We start from the raw sequence: 17,391 nt of genomic DNA, 5'->3' as shown, positions 1-17,391 counted from the left end.
CCTTTTAGAAATATTTTCTTGTCTTGTATCCTAAGCGCGGGGTGATTGCCCTTGAAGTCAGTCTGCGGGTTGAAGAGTAATCTGGTGTGAAGATTAACAAGTCTGGTTCGCAATCTTTTTAAATGTTTTTCTGAAACTTCCACACATTCCTATATGTTTTTATAGAAATGCTTCCTATAGGGAGTGATCATTGTACCGCAGCCTTGCAGCAAGCGATTTTCCATAATTACAATTTTCTTTTTTCCTTCAAAAGGGAACAGGGTTACGATATATAGCTGGAAACTCTTAGAGTTTTGCCCCAGTGTCAGGATAAAGGGGCAGATTCTCAGCGTCACCTGTTCTGATTCCTTCCTATTCTCCCCTTCTGTGATCATTTATGACGTCTTCTGCTTCCAATATGTTTTGGTTGATATCCCTGCTTGAATGCAGGTGACTCAATTAAGCGTATCTGTAATAACAAGTTAAGGTTTCCATGGGAACCGCTATTAAAGCCATTTGTTTCTGTGAGTCAAATTGTTATGCTATACAGTACATGTTATGTCCTGTCTACTCATTGTACAGCGCTACAGAATTTGATGGCGCTATATAAAACAATAAATAATATCAGGCATGATAATTATAACTCTAATTTTGTGGCATTACGACATCATGGAAACACACGTCTATGATGTATAGGGGCATAAGATGTCATAACTCTATTGATGAAAACCCCCAGCTCTGTCTCTTTGGACACTGCGTCTGTGCAGATGACAGCGGTTATTATTATTATTTATTGTTTTATATAGCGCCATCAAATTCTGTAGCGCTGTACAATGGGTAGACAGGACATAACAAGTAGCATGTAATATAACAAAATGACTAACAGAGACAACAGGTGAGGAAGGCCCTGCTCAACGAGCTTACAATCTATAGGCCAACAACAAGTATTTATATAGCGCTTATCTCCCTTTGGGACTCAAAGCACTTTACAGGTATATGCATACAAGAGAAAAGCATATACTGAAGGATTGGGAAAAAAGATGGGTTTTAAGTATTTTTTAAAAAGTCTCTAAAGATGGGGCCTCTCATATTGACAGTGGTAGAGAGTTCCAGAATGTGGGAGCAGCTTTGGGTATTGAGAGAAGAGACATATGTGTGGATCGGAGGGGGCAAGCAGGGATGTAGGGTGTTAATAGCTCTTTCAGGTAACAGGGTCCCTGGTCCTTTAGGGCTTTAAATGACAAAACACCTATCTTAAAGTGAATTCTCCATTCCATTTGATCGGAAGCCAATGGAGAGACCGTAAAATAGGTGTAATGTGGCATAAGCGGGGTTGATTTGTTAATAGTCTTCCTGGCTATATTCCAGAATGTGCTGCAACGGAGATCTGACATTTAAGTGACAAACCACTGTCAGGGAGTACTCAGAGATTTCGCACTTCACTTGACCTGAGTAGCTCTGAACCCCCGAATTGGATGCTAGTTTGGTTAGTATTTCCTAAGATCGGCGCAGTTATCCTTTGTCCTCTGATCAACAGGACTTCTGTTTTATCAGGATTTACCTTTAACCAGCTAGCTTGTATCCATTCTAAGAGATCTAAGCATCTGTTGAAAAGACATGTTGGATCCTTAGTTCCTGGTGATGCTTAGCAATCAAGCAGCCAATCAGCGTCAAGAATATGCAGACTACAGTGGAGGAGCTCTGCGTCTTCTTTCGAAGGTACGTGCCTAGTTTTATTTTTTAAATAATGCTAATTTAAGTACTTTAATGTACATTCTTTTTGGTGTGGCATATAGCCGACATTTACACCATGACCGGATTCTTTCTGTTTCATTCGTGGGATTTTTGTGCAATCCCTGATAGTCCTTTAGCCACATTGGTGTTTTATACTAGGAGATTACCTGGTTGAAACCTGCCACCCTCTGGCACCAACAGGTATCTATCCCTGTTTTGTGAGAAAAAAAACAACTCCCATCACCCTTAACAATTGCTTAACTGACCACAGCCGGGATCAGATCAAAAAAACCCTAAGAACACATGCTCCGGAACTGGTGCGAGACCATGTGTAAGAACGCATGCGCATTCAGTGCACTGAATTCTCAGTTAATATCTCACGTTGAACGCTCGCAGGTCCGACCATTCCGCGCTTGCGCGTTTGGCGCCTCAGAGCTGCCAGAAAGTAGGCGTGGTCGGCAGTTCTGTGCTTGTGCGCTTGTGCACTGCTGTCGCTGTTTGTTATTGTGGGCGGGTCGTGGGCTATTTTATGTGTATAGTGCGCGGACGGCCTGTGGGCTGGAGTGGGCCGGAAATTACCAGCAGCGGCCTGGTGAAGCGGTACTCCCGGAGACCCGTTACGACTGAGGTGCCCGTATTGCTTAGGGGCACCACCGAGGCAGTAATCCCGTCACGGAAAGGGAGAGCGGCCACAGGTCCCAAAATGGAAAATCCGAGGCTCTGAGGAGCTATAAGACAGGTAGAGGCTGCTGCGGGGTAGGCGGCCCGAGGCTGTCTGGCTTCATGTGGCTGAGCTGTAGGGTCAATATTATGATCTGTGTGGGAGGTCTTACTCGGGTTACATGCATCCTCCTACATCCTCCATGCATTGGGATACGGAGAGTAATATACAGGGCTGGGAAGGCGAGGAGAGACCTCCATGTTATACTGTGGGGAGGCGAGGAGAGACCTCCATGTTATACTGTGGCGAGGAGAGACCTCCATGTTATACTGTGGGGAGGCGAGGAGAGACCTCTATGTTATACTGTGGGGAGGCGAGGAGAGACCTCCATGTTATACTGTGGGGAGGCGAGGAGAGACCTCCATGTTATACTGTGGGGAGGCGAGGAGAGACCTCCATGTTATACTGTGGGGAGGCGAGGAGAGACCTCCATGTTATACTGTGGGGAGGCGAGGAGAGACCTCCATGTTATACTGTGGGGAGGCGAGGAGAGACCTCCATGTTATACTGTGGGGAGGCGAGGAGAGACCTCCATGTTATACTGTGGGGAGGTGAGGAGAGACCTCCATGTTATACTGTGGGGAGGCGTGAAGAGACCTCCATGTTATACTGTGGGGAGGTGTGAAGAGACCTCCATGTTATACTGTGGGGAGGCGAGGAGAGACCTCCATGTTATACTGTGGGGAGGCGAGGAGAGACCTCCATGGAAAACTGTGGGGAGGCGAGGAGAGACCTCCATGGAAAACTGTGGGGAGGCGAGGAGAGACCTCCATGGAAAAGTGTGGGGAGGTGAGGAGAGACCTCCATGGGAAACTGTGGTGAGGCGAGGGGGGACCTCTGTGGGGAGGCGAGGAGTGTAGACATCTCCAAATTATAATGGAAGGAAAGGCAGTTTAGGTTGTGTGGTGATAGAGAAGAGATGAGGCCTTCATATTAAACTGTATGAGAAGCAAGGAAGAGATGTCCACGTTAATTTTATACCGTAGGGCTAGTGAAGAAGAGTTCAGAGAGGCGGCCAAAATGGTTCACAGGATAAAAATGATGATAAACACCAAAAGGATCTCAATATAGATGACGTGCGAGAGAGAACAGAGAGAAGGTGAAATGAAAGAAGAGAAGCATTTCAATGCGTGAGGATATCTAACAAACTAGAGGGATAGAGAGAATGTAAGGAAGTTTTCCTTCGTTGAGAGCATATTAGATAAGTGGGACATCCTTCCGACAGATGTGTTATCGATACAGCGATGACATTTAAGCATACATGGGATAGACTCTGACTCGAGGGAAAAACGTCCAGACTAGTTGGGTTGAATGGTTCTAATCTGCTGTCAAACTCTTGTCTGTGTAGATTGGTCCCCAGCCAGACTATAAGCTAATGGGGGGAACTCCCTGTCCCTCATTCCCTGAATTGGATACGATTAGATAAGGAACCCCGTTGTTACTTGTAACTGAGAGCTTCCTTTTGGTGTAACATTGTAGTAATATTCCCTCCCCCATAACCGTCCCTCATGTCTAATGATAGGTGGAGAGGAGATGCTCTCCATGATGTGTAACAGAGGTAGAAGAGATGCTTCCTCTATTCCACTAAGTAGTTAAATGACGTAGCTGGAACATCTCCTGGTGTGAGGATCATCTGAGTAGTTCGTTAATATAAAATGGAATAATAATAAAGAGAAGTCTAGTGTTCCATGGAAAGGGGAGCCAGCGTCATTTACAAAAAGGAACGGTGCATTTCGCATGACGTCATGAAAGACATAAGCTGACGAATGGCTTGTGTGTGGAGAGAATGGGTCGAGAGGTCTTCTGTTTGATGATCTCTTAAGGTTGATTTATTTTGGAAATCTGGAATGAAGAACTCTGTTGGTGCGCGTGTACAACAGGCTCCTAGAGGTAGTCAATCTCTTAAGTACGATGTGGACGTGGTATGGTCCAGGGGGTCAGTTTTTTTACGTAATAAAGATGCCCCAGGTTGGAAAAAAAACCTGTAGACCATGCAATTCATATTTATAAATTCCACACATGACAGCTAGTTTAGTTGGTACTTTTTTTTTTCTACTATAGATTATTTTTTGTAATATATCTATCTAAATAATTGTTTCTTCTTGGCTGGAAAAAAAAAAATGCTGTAGGAAGGGAATGAAAATGTATTTCTATCTACAAGGCCACATTCTGAATTTGAACACTTAGTAGCCGTTGAGAGTTACAAATGACAAACATTCCATCCGCCTTTTGGTAGCCATTCAATCAAGCATGGGGGGGCAGTTTCGAGGTGTTTATCGACGCGTTACAACAGAAGTTCTTTCTGCCTACCAGAGAGGGTGGAAATCAGGTGACTTCTGCCTCCTGCTTATCTGTACGAGGTCTCCTTTTTTTTTTTTTTTTTTTTTTTATTTCGACACGCTCGTCTGGTAAATCATAAAACTATAGAAGAGAAGAATGGACTTTGGGATGTGCCTCTGTACACGGTGCTATATGTAGGGAGGGGGTTCGATGGACGGTCTGTACGTCTTTCGTTATGTGCTGCCTACGTGATTTATTTCCCTTTTTTTTTTTTTTTTTTTTTTTATGACTAGGAGAGAGGCACTGTAGGTAACTTGTGTCCTTTGCCTTGACTTTAACTTGGGACGAAAGTCCTTCCGTAGGCTGTGATTATTATGTTAAAAATATTGAGCTATTCCGTACAGCTATACCATTTTAATCAATGCGTAAAGTGATACTACGTACCGATTTTAAAAGTTTGAGACCAGAGTGGTTCAAGGTAGAGGACTGCATTGGGAGGCAGGTACCACGGGACCCGCCAAGACAGTTGCAGGCGCGGTCGGTCTTGCTGGGGCTGCGGGCGGGAGCGGGCGGTCAGGCACTGTACCTGCGGGTCCCAGTAATCCTGCGCAGTCCCGCAAGGCTGCCTTCTCACTGCTCCCTTACAGTGTCTCCTCTCTTGCTCTGCCCAGGAACAAAACGGAGTCACGTGATGTGATGTCACTTCCCGTGACTCCGCCTTGTTCCTGGGCGGAGCAAGAGAAGAGACGCTGTGAGGGAGCAACTCGAGGGCAGCCTTGCGGGACTCCGCGGGAAATCTGCAGTTCAGGTAAGGAGGTGGGCTTAATTGGCCACAAATGTGGCGGGAGGGGGCGGGAGTGGAACACCCACATTGCGGGATTGGTCAAAAAATCAGCGGGATTAAAAAAACCAGTCCCGCGCGGGGCTTTAGTTCAAGGTCCCTTGACGCTTAACATTAAGGGACATGACACTCTTATAAACTAATTGAACTCACTCAACCCTTGATTGAGGTGATGTGTTGATAATTATGATGAAAAGTGATGTCATCAACCAAGGCAACGGCTAGAATCAGCTGACCTGTTCCATGAGTTGCTACGCATTGCACCATAATTACTTTTTATGCATAATCCTGATATCTGCCACATACCCCTTTTCCTTTATGAATGCACAGGTTCTTGGTTGTCCATTTATGACCTTTTTGTTTCCTCTTCTTTTTCCAGATTGACTTGACTTTATTCCAAAGCAAGACACAATGGGAGGAAAAGAGAAACTGGAGGCCATGCTGAACGTGGCCCTGCGTGTCCCGAGCATCATGCTGCTTGATGTTTTATATCGATGGGATGTCAGCTCCTTCTTCCAGCAAATCCAAAGAAGTAATCTGAACAGTAACCCCCTCTTTCAGTACAAGTACCTGGCCCTCAACATGCATTATGTTGGTAAGTAGCCCAATCCACCCCCCAGTAGATTACGGGCTTAGCAAATTTTACCTTTTTTGTTTAGCGCTACAAAAAGTTCAATGGAGAAAGGATCATGCATTATATTTAATAAGGATACTAACTAGTATATGTTTAACTACTTTTATAGCTAAAATACCTTATTTTATAACCTTATTAGGTAAACTGAACTGTTAAATGTAGGTTTTGGGGAATTGACAGGTCATAGTGCTTGGTCCCTTTAAGTTTTCCTTTGTACCAATTCTGCAGAATCCTCTGAAATACATTTGCCCCTTTGCCCACCTCCCAGCTAAATACCCCGCAGGAGATGCATTTGGTTGAATGCATCTCCATCCGTGTGATGTACTCCCCTCTGGTCAGCGCTGTCTCTGGAGAATGCCACATGCAAGTCCTCTAAAGACTTTTTACACGTATGTGTAAAGATTTCAACGCTTACGCTGTCATCAGTGACAGAATGTACTCCTGCTTATGTCACTGGAAGTACTTTACTGCCCTTGATTGACAGCTTAAACAGCCAATCAGTGGCAAGAAATATCAGAATATGCAGGAGGAAAGAAAATTTTGCAGCAAGGACAGATAAGTGTTTTTTTTGGGGGGGGGGGGCGGGTTGCTGCTTTTGGAAGAATGTGAGAAAGACAAAGATTTCATTTTGCCGGCAGGATCTGCCCATGAACCTAAGTGGCAATAGGTGCCTGCTTGACCCAAACCTTTCCACGATTTCACCCCTTGTTGCTGTTTATGTATTTAGTCCCATTCACTTACCTTTCAGTCATACTTAATTACCCCCCAAGACACTTATTTTTCTGATTGCGTTCATGGTCAGATTTATATTGCAGACTCGTTAAAGACGAATGCCGCTCCCTTATGTTTAAAAAAAGAAAATAAAGGTGTAGAAGGAATAATATAGACCTAAAAAAGACAAAATTTGAAAGTAACATGAGTATTAGTCTTTTCATTCATATAGAAAGTGCCGGATATTTCATACTGCTTGGACCACTAAATCCGGGGTTCTTAACCCGTGGGGTTGCACCTTCCCTGGGGATGTTTGTACCGACTCCTGGGAGGTGTGAGTAGCCTCTCAACTATAAATTGTGGAGTTCTCTTGATTTCTGTTTTGCTCCCGTAACTGCTGCACGTTTGCAAACCGCACCAACTTTCCCTATAGAACCTGCATTTTGGCAAACCAGGGATGATTGACAGATCGCTAAAGTTTGTTGTTTTTTTTCTTCTCTTAGCGTACTAGGTAGTTCGGTTAAAGTGAGTGTTTAATGTCCTTGACATCCCAACTTTAGAAGAGTGCATAGTAAAGTGCTCTGTGAGTGATCCTCACCTTATGTGAGTACTTCGATATGCACTTACTGAACGCAGAAGAGGTAGCCCTGAAGTAGCAGCTGCCCTTTTCCTCTATGGTCCTATTATTCTTGCCACTGATTGGCTGCTTGGAGTATGAACATCCCTTTGACAATACAGTAAATGATTTACTCTATTTAAATACTTTCTCCTCTTTATATATTTCTTGTCATACCTGGCCTATGACACTTTGTGTTTTCACTCTCTCGCAGGCTACATCGTGAGCGTGGTGCTTCTTACATTACCTCGACAGCATCTGGCTAAGCTGTACCTGTACTTTGTGACTGCTTTACTGCTGTATACGGGACACCAGATCTCCAGGTGGGAGGCGTGCTTTAAGGCTCTGCCTTTTCTGGTTCATGGAACAGATTAAAAAGAAAATTGAATCATAAGATGGTCATTGTCCAGTGACAAAGTCTAGCTGTAATAGGACTGGATCCCTAACGCTCTGCCATCCACCCATACTGCAGGCAGATAGAATAGCTTTATAGGTGGGTAACAGGGCAAGCTCTGGATTTCACTTCTCCTTGGTGTATAATATAAGCTGTGTGCATCTGCTTAAACTAAGTACAGACACATGGAAATGTTCAATAGCTGACTAGTACTACTCCACTGGAGCAGTGTATCCTTACTAGGTTAGGAAAGTTGCCGTATCGCCGACCGGCTCTGCCGTACGTCTTACATAGGCTGTGAACTCCTTTCCTAATATCTTTATACCTATTGTATCCCAATCAAAGTCTCTGTATGACTGCTGTACTACTTACACAACCTTTCTTACCATACCTCTCCTTTAAAGTATACTCTAAGCCCCAAGTACATCTGAATAAGTGAAAATATACTCCACAAATCCCGTCAATACTGCCTTATACAGATTGCAGATTATTTGGGGTAATTTCTCCGCGTTGCACCTTTTCCGTTCCTGTTCAATAAGGTTTTTCCTCTGTTTCTCAGGGACTATGTTCGGAGTGAGCTGGAGTCTGGTTATGAAGGGCCAATGCACCTGGAGCCCCTGTCTATGAACCGGTTTATCACGGCATTCGTTGGTAAGTTACAAATCTACTAATGTTTTGAGCCTGATACACGCACACCAATGCAAAATCGGCCATTGAATGTCCAGAACAGGTTTTAGGAGTTTATCTAGATTGCAAGCCCATTTGAGCAGGACCCTCCTCACCTGTTTCTATAAGTTAAATTATAAACTGCGTTATGTCCTGTCTACCCATTGCACAGCCCTACGGAATTTGATGGAGCTACGTAAAACAATAAATAATAATCAGACTGCCCTTTTTTAAGGAGATGTTGCATTGTTTAAGGATAAATGGCACAGTTGTTATTTTGCAGTGTATTGTATTTAATGATGCACATGCTTGTGTTACAGGCCAGCTGGTTGTGTGCACCCTGTGCTCCTGTGTGATGAAGACGAAGCAGATATGGCTCTTCTCGGCTCACATGCTCCCCCTGCTGGCCCGCCTTTGTCTTGTCCCAATTGAAACTATTGTCTTCATTAACAAATTTGCCATGATTTTCACTGGGCTTGAGGTGCTGTACTTCCTGGCTTCTAACCTCTTTGTTCCCATTAATCTCGCCAAGACTGCGTATCGAGAAGTGGCCCAGGTGAGATAGCCCATGAGGCCCACCCCTGTAATGTAATGACTGGTGTTTGCCAGAAAATGCAACTGCATGCAGTGAAGGTCAATAGCTTCGCATGAAAATTACACTAGGTGGCTACATGAATTATTGCAAAAATTATGCATCGTTCTATAATCAGATCACCTTTCCTTCAGGTGGTTGAGGTCTACGGGCTTCTCGCACTGGGGATGTCTCTCTGGAACCAGCTGGTGGTCCCTGTTCTGTTCATGGTGTTCTGGCTAGTCCTGTTTGCACTTCAGATTTACACTTATTTTAGCACACGCGACCAGCCCACTTCCCGTGAGCGACTGCTTTTCCTCTTTCTAACAAGGTATGTGATATATTTTTTTTCTTATGTTACAGAGACAAAATGTTTGCTTTTAATCTACAGTAACAACAGAATACGCGGCCATAAATACACAGTAGTACTTTTAATGTTTTTATCCCCTTGACGGCAATTGATGTGTCAGGCAAGTGCATCGACTTAAGGACAACTGACGTGCCTGGCATGTCAATGGGTTAACCAGGCTTAAAAAGCCATCAAAGATCACACTCTTCCCAAATGATGTTGCTGTAATGCTTCTATCAAGGTATTCAGCAACACAGAAAACTTCTGCAGGGGCCATGTGGTGTGTCCCAAATAGGACATGGGTGCAGACTGATCAGATGTCAGTGATGTTGCTGAACCCGTTTGGCAGTGACGCATACCTTTAACTCTGAGTTCACACCTGAAGCACAGTGCGTGGGGGGGGCAAAACATACATCACTACCACAAATTCTGACAAAATACAGTACAACTTGTGTTGGTACACTGCATGAGAGAGAAGAAACCAGCAGCTACAAGGCAATACCACAAAAATGTTAAAACAGCCATTGTCGCAAAGGGTACAAAAAAAGCTATGTCCTTAGGGGTTAACGTGTGTGTGTGTGTGTGTGTGTAGTATCCAGATAAATCCATGCCCCCACACCTGTTTTCTCCATATCACCCAATGTAAATAACAAGCAGGTCCAGGATGCCATTGCTTTCCTCTGTATAACATCCATAACTGGTGTGGTGATGGTTGCGCACTTGTATATCGGTTGCTAAGGAGCCGGTGATACAGAGCAGATAAGAGAACCGATCTCTGGGGCAGAACTCAATTACCGACTTGGAATGTTTATTTAGTTAACGTTAAATTTAATAACAAGTGGCTTGGAAAGATTTTGCATTCCTCAGATAGCCTGGAGATTAAGATACTATGGGGTGTTTTTCTCTGCAGACTGAGGAATAGTGTGAGTGCGGTTAACCTTTTGGCTACCGATACGTTGACGGGTTACGTTTGCCAGTTCCACAAATGCAGAATGTGATGCCTAATAGACATGAGCACAGCGAGCGAAGTTGCTTCGGACTACATTTTCGTTTCTGGACTCCACTTTCATTATACAAATAAAAAATAAAAATCCCCCAGAGTTAGGACTGTCAAAGGTGTAGTGGTGCGGGGGTCCTGGACAGGCAGACACTGCACATCATAGGAACATGCAGCCCTGTAGAGCAGGACTGGATTTTTTCCCTATATATATATATATATATATATATATATATATATATATATATATATATATATATATATATACATATATATATATATATATATATATATACATATATATATATATATTATAATGCCTGGTTTTATCAGCAATATTTATCAATTAAGAATAATAGACGATATGATAGAAAGATAATAAAAAAAATCACTACAGCTTTTGCAATCCACACCACAACAGGACATTTTCTGCACTAAAATAAACAACTTGCAGTATTGTACTGCTTGTCCCTTCTCTGATTGGCCAGAGTGAAAAAAGTAAGGGAGATCTCCCACAGGTTGTTGGACCCATCAATCACAGCCGAAACCATCACTGAGACCACCGCTATCGGTTATTGATATGTACCCTCCCAATTTACCTTATCGAGGAGCGCCAAAAGGGCTTGTAATGGCGGCTACGCAAATCCAAAGGAATTCTCATCAGTTTTGCGATTAGTTTTCGTTGGTTTTGTCAGAGATCATCCTTTATCTGCAGACCTGTCAGCTGTTGTTGTCAGTCTTGTGATGTTTTGGTTGACTTTCCCTCTTCAAACACCACACTGAGCTGATGCTTTATGGCAATGCTAATGAAGTCCATTCATCCACACATTTATTAGTCAGTGTGTCTGTGAATAAGACCGAGTCATTCTACTGTTTACTGTAAGGCATGTATTTATGTATTTTTTTTCATCTTTCCTCCAAGTCCTACACAAGATCTTTTAGGGTTATCTCTTAATTTTAGGGGGAATCTTTTCAGTGGATTGTGCAAGAACCAACTTGGTAAACAAAGTTAATTCAGGTGTTTCTTGGCACCAGGAGTTGACTATAAAGCTTGTAGCAATGCTTATTTTTGTAAAAGCTGTGCTTTGAGCTTCCAGTACTGGACTTTGATGGAAATCCTGATTTTTCTCCTCCAATAAGTTTCTTTTTCCATATCTCTTCTAATTTGACATTCCCACCCTTCTCAGAACCTTATCTCATAGTCTTATGATAAGATTTTGTGATGGACTCCTTAATATTTTTGAGACCCAAAGCTGCATGCTAGTGGCCTCATGCCAAATAAACAAGTTACTGCAGTTCACAAACATTTAACCTCTTTGCTTAACGATACCCCAAACTCGATGTGGAGAAGTCACATGGTGCGTCCGTGCCTCGTGGACCAAGATAAATGGAAGAAAAAGGATTATAGTTCCTTTCTTTTGTTATCGGGCTTTGTAATAAATCTGGTCTTGTAAGACATAATAAATAGTGATGTGTCTATTACATCATTTGTTTGTCTCCCTAGTATCGCCGAGTGCTGTAGCACGCCATACTCTCTCCTGGGTCTGGTCTTCACCGTGTCGTTTGTTGCTCTTGGCGTCTTGACTCTCTGCAAGTTTTACCTTCAGGGGTACCGAGCTTTTATAAATGATCCTGCCATGAACAGGTAAGTGTCCTTGTAGCACAATTTATTTATTTTATTCACCACTTATTACCTCGTTTTATGAAGTATGATGTAGTTAAAAGATGCCAACACAAAACTTTTACTGCTCTAGCATTATAAACACATTTTGATCCTTTCCTCTGAAAGGTCATCACATCAAACACATACGCTTTCAAGAAGTATTTTCTGTTTCTACGGCATTGACCTATCAGTGTCTGCTTTTCGTGTCACATGACTATTTTTTGTCCCCCTGAGAAACTATAATTAAGTAAAATTGATTAAACTTTTTCTTAAAGGGGTTTATGTATTTGCTTATGAAAGTCCTGTTGCTGGAGTCCTTATATAACGCTCATTCCTTTTCCTGCTCTTTTTGTACCCTATTGCCTCTTGTATGTAGGGGGATGACGGAAGGGGTGACTCTTCTGATTCTGGCTGTGCAGACGGGGCTTATTGAGCTTCAGGTAGTCCACCGGGCCTTCCTCCTCAGCATCATCCTGTTCATCGTGGTGGCATCCATTCTGCAGTCCATGCTGGAGATTGCCGACCCCATCGTCCTTGCTTTAGGGGCTTCACGTGACAAGTAAGCATCTTAGAAGGCTTATATTTTAGAATTTATCCTTTAATATTAAACTTTTATGCACATATATTTTTTTGTTTAATAGGAGCCTTTGGAAACATTTCCGTGCTGTCAGTCTCTGCTTGTTTCTCCTGATTTTCCCGTCGTACATGGCATACATGATCTGTCAGTTTTTCCATATGGACTTCTGGCTTCTTATTATAATTTCGAGCAGTATCCTAACATCTCTGCAGGTGGGGATCTAACAGACCTTAAGACTATTTTAAACTGTTCTGTCACTTTTACCAAACACTACATTTTTACATTTCGTTACACAAAATAAACCCACAATGTAATGATGTATACAAATCTAAGCTATATATATATATATATATATATATATATATATATATATATATATATATATATATATATGTATATGTATTTATTGCAAACACATCTCATACTTTTACCATGGGAGCGTCCGTCGCCATGCTGTCCGGATCTGCATTATTCCTCCGCGTTATTTTATCTGCCGCTTGATAAATTACTGATTGATCCAGGCAGCCCTTGGGGATCAGAAAACAGTAGGAAAGGAAATGTAATAGATACCGGTAGCTATATTAAGAAACATTGAGAGAGAGAGATCTTGGGTTCTGTGGGGTTATTTATATAGCTCCAAAACGAGACAAGGATTCACAGAATTCCTGGTCTGTTTGCAGCCCCGACTAAGTTAAGCCAGGTCCCACGTGCGGCCCTCCTGACTTTGCAGGGGTTCAGCACCGTTATTGCGTGTTCAGAGAAAACCCAAATCAATTGGTCTTTGAGATTAGCATCAGCAGGAACATTGGTTATCTTAAAATGTATACAAATGTATTAATCCCTCTTCGTTATTCACAGGTCCTTGGAACCCTGTTCATCTATGTCTTATTCATGATTGAGGAGTTCCGGAAAGAACCCGTCGAAAACATGGATGATGTCATTTACTACGTGAACGGCACATACCGCCTGTTGGAGTTCCTTGTGGCGCTGTGCGTTGTGGCCTATGGAGTCTCTGAAACCGTGTTTGGTGAGTGGACTGTCATGGGGTCCATGATCATCTTCGTCCACTCGTACTATAACGTCTGGCTGCGGGCACAGCTTGGCTGGAAAAGTTTCCTTTTGCGCAGGGACGCCGTGAATAAAATCAAATCGTTACCGATTGCAACCAAAGAGCAACTGGAGCAACACAATGACATCTGTTCCATCTGCTATCAGGTAAGTCACGCTGCTGCCTTTTAAAGGGCCTAAACCCACCAACCCAAAGAAAAAGCAGCATTTTATCGATGATCTATATATTGGAATTTGGGCCATCGTTCTGCCCCCGTGACAAACATATGAGAAAAACTACTGTTTTACATTTTCATTTTATTCATGATTCTGACTAAAATAATAATAAATATAAATAAATATAATAAATGAATAAAATGTGAACAAGATTGGCGTACAGGCATCCTGATAATCAGCCGTTGACTCCCTGCAACAGTAATTTTATGAAGAATTTTCACACCACAATCCCCTGATTTCTAGCCCTCCTCAGAAAATGTTAATGTCCATTTGCTACTACCCTCAAAGATATAGCTGGGGTAATTGTATTATGCAGGGTAAGATCTATGCATTAACCCCTTAAGGACAATGGGCGGTCCCTAAACCCATTGAAAACAATGCATTTTGAGCCCGTACATGTACAGGCTTTGTCATTAAGGGGTTAAAGAATGTTGGCCTTCTTAAAATGTATGGTAACGTTTAAGACGACACGTACTGTGGTAACGTCGCACATTATCATGTTCTCATAGTCCAGGGCTTGACATCCCGTGAACCAGGTAGCTATGGCTCCTTGACTTTCTGGGTTGGCTCCCAAGCAGACAAATCAAGGAGCACCTTATGGGGGCTATGTTTTAAAACTATATTGATAAAGATATTTATAATAATAAACACTAGAACAGTTTATGAAAAATGCTACACAAAAGTGCTTTTTTTAATATGATTTTTTTCCCTGCCTTTTTAGGACATGGATTCTGCTGTTATCACCCCCTGTAATCATTTTTTCCATGCTGGATGCCTTAAAAAATGGCTGTATGTGCAAGAAACCTGCCCGTTGTGTCATTGCCAGTTGAAGTCCTTATCTCCTCAGCCTGGGACTGAAACCAACACCTCCAATGAGGAAGTGCAGAACATGCCCAATTCCCAACCGGCGGACCATGCCAGGGCCGCGACCCCAGAAAATACACCACCGCACGCAGCCCAGGAACCAGAGACTCTGCCTGCCGGCTCACCGGACAGCATCGCTGAGCTCCAGGAGGAGGGCTTGCACGACGCTAGTGGCGGAGGCTTGCACGACGCTAGTGGCGGAGGCTTGCACGACGCTAGTGGCGGAGGCTTGCACGACGCCAGTGGCGGGCAGAATAGCAAAGAAGTGTTCAGGGGGCTAAGCACTAGAGACAATGAGCAACCTCTGAACTTAAGTGAAAATATTTCGTCTACAGCAAGTAAAGTTTTTACTGCGATCTGATATGCTTTTTTTTGCCTTCTGAGGCGAGACCTTACAAAGCCAAACCCCCTCCTAACACGCAGCGTTCTTCTGCTCCGAAGAAGCATTTAAACCACTTATGCTGATGAAAGTGTATGCAAAATTTTTCCCACGTGGATCTCTTTTTCTCATGTTTTTGGTGCCGATGACGATAATTAAAACAAACCGGTTCTTTCTAACTGCCAACGGACACAGATCACTGCTTATTTTTCTTGGGGAAATTTTGTGAAAGAAAAGGGTCTTTATTTTGCTTTTTATTTTTATAAATTTAAAGGGAAATGCAGACTGACAGATGAGTCTTGAAGATTCCAGAATGCCTGGCAGTCCACGGCTACAGACTTTTTTTTTTTTCTTTTTTTTTTTTTTTTTTCTTCTTCCTGTCCATATTGAAGCATGGTGGAGAAATTTGGCTCCTGCCGGCGTGATTCCATTACAGAGGATGCTGCACGCTTGCATGAAAACTTGCTTGCACACTTGAGTATACACAAATGGGGGAGAGGGCTAATACTGGGTCGGTTGGGGGGGGTATCACTTGATAAAAGCTGCAGCCTTGGGATGGGGGGGGTGATCTCACGTTTTCCTCACTTTCGTCAGCGTTGCATTGCAGCTCCGCTCTGGACCCGTATGAAGTAAAACTGAAGTTCAGGTGACCACTTCTTGCAAAGTGGGATGAACTTCATTGCACAGAAAGGGTGTAAGAGCTAAGCAACTGCAGTGTTATAATACAGTATTATATGATGGCAGTATTTGCACTTTTTGGAAATGAGTACATATTATTGTGTATGATCAAACTACGCAAATGCCATTTCAAGGCTGTTGGTAGTAGTAGCCGCATACATTTAATCATCATATATATAAATGTGGATCTATGTATACATATATCTATATTGATATATATATGATGTTTTTGATATTTGGGATTTTTTTTGCCCTAAGCAGATTATTGTGTTCACATTTTTACATTGACCATGGCTTAGGCAGAAAAAAATCATTTTTTTAATGTGAGTTTTGATATGAAAGAGAGCCATTAATTTATACTAGTGCACATTGGCTGTAAAGGGATATGGTGGACATTTCCAATCTTCCTAAAGTACGATGTGTCCTTTTTATTTTGGATAACTCATTTGCTCTTTTTTTTAGTGGTATATTTGGATGTAGACTGACAGACATTGTTGAATGTCTTAATAAATTATATTTGAACCTGGCACTGGCTTTGCTGATATTTATCAAATATTGTGAACGCGATTTTGGTTTAGAAAATGTACAATATTAAATGGATGTTTTTGGTTAAAAGGGGGTTTACCTGTTCTTTTTACACTTATGTTTCAACCATATCTATTGCTTTATGAATCCGTTTGTTACCTAAAAAGTAGATTCCCCCAAGATTTTAAAAAGCTAGTTATAGCTACATTCATGTAAAAAAGAAAGTACACAGTCTTTGAATTCTATGGTTTTACATAATTATCTGTTCCTTAGCAGGTCTAAAAATCAGATTAATACCACCTCAGATGAACAACAACAACAAATAATGACATTACACCATGCTGTGATTTATTCAACAAAAATAAAGCCGAAATGAAGAAGCCAGGTATTAAAAACTATGTACACCTGTGGTTTTGTGCATTGTGGCCAAATGTCTCTGTACTGTCATGAACTTTAACATGCTAACTGGGGCCTATAGAGCCTGAAATGTAACACTTGGGTTTTTTTTACACTTTCTCTAAGCATTGCACGGTCTGACCTAGGGGTGAATTTGCCTGGACGTCCAGTTCTGGGAAGATTGGCAACTGCCTTGAATGTTTTCCCACGTTTGAATAATCTTTCTCGCTGTAGAATGATGGACTTTAAATTGTTTGGAAATTTCTTTATAACCCTACCCAGATGGATGGGCAGCAACAATTGCTTCTCTAAGATCATTGCTGATGTCTTTCTTCCTTGGCATTGTGTTAACACACGCCTGGATGCTCCAGACCGGGAAACTGCTAAAACTTTGGTTTTTAAAGAGGTGGTCACGCTTGCTGATGAACAATTAATGACATTTGATTATGGGCACCTGTCTGCTACTTAGCAGTAAGGGTGTACTTAGTTTTAAAGGCATGGCTTCTCCATTTTGCCTTTATTTTTGTTGAAT

The 17,391-nt window shown here is 42.4% G+C and overlaps 1 protein-coding gene and 1 long non-coding RNA gene across 3 annotated transcripts in view; one reads left to right on the top strand and one right to left on the bottom strand.

The window, feature by feature from the left end:
* The window catches only part of LOC128492927 (uncharacterized), a 193,981-nt gene that overhangs the window by 96,549 nt on the left and 80,041 nt on the right, over positions 1-17,391 (bottom strand). The gene's annotated exons all lie outside the window — the stretch shown is intronic.
* Positions 2,202-15,615, top strand: RNF145 (ring finger protein 145). Of its 2 annotated transcripts, XM_053465647.1 has the most exons (11): positions 2,202-2,452; positions 5,935-6,150; positions 7,731-7,839; positions 8,470-8,561; positions 8,897-9,132; positions 9,303-9,478; positions 11,998-12,138; positions 12,533-12,715; positions 12,798-12,945; positions 13,592-13,948; positions 14,739-15,615. In XM_053465647.1, the coding sequence occupies exons 2-11, from the start codon at positions 5,967-5,969 to the stop codon at positions 15,240-15,242; spliced, it is 2,130 nt and encodes a 709-aa protein (XP_053321622.1). In that variant the 5' UTR covers positions 2,202-2,452; positions 5,935-5,966; the 3' UTR covers positions 15,243-15,615. The 2 variants fall into 2 exon arrangements, with proteins under 2 accessions (XP_053321622.1, XP_053321623.1); XM_053465648.1 differs by lacking the exon at positions 2,202-2,452 and having other exon boundaries at positions 6,123-6,150; positions 7,731-8,009.

This window comes from Spea bombifrons, chromosome 4 (assembly GCF_027358695.1).
Source record: "Spea bombifrons isolate aSpeBom1 chromosome 4, aSpeBom1.2.pri, whole genome shotgun sequence".
Taxonomy (NCBI): domain Eukaryota; kingdom Metazoa; phylum Chordata; class Amphibia; order Anura; family Pelobatidae; genus Spea; species Spea bombifrons.
This window is presented reverse-complemented; position numbering and strand designations above follow the sequence as displayed.

What these genes read in the sequence shown, in the direction of transcription:
- RNF145 (XM_053465647.1), top strand. Translation starts at nt 5,967, where the DNA reads ATGGGAGGAAAAGAGAAACTGGAGGCCATGCTGAACGTGGCCCTGCGT. An exon ending in CTTTTCCTCTTTCTAACAAG is followed by an intron (nt 9,479 to 11,997) that starts GTATGTGATATA and finishes TTGTCTCCCTAG; the next exon opens with TATCGCCGAGTGCTGTAGCA. An exon ending in TTAGGGGCTTCACGTGACAA is followed by an intron (nt 12,716 to 12,797) that starts GTAAGCATCTTA and finishes TTTGTTTAATAG; the next exon opens with GAGCCTTTGGAAACATTTCC.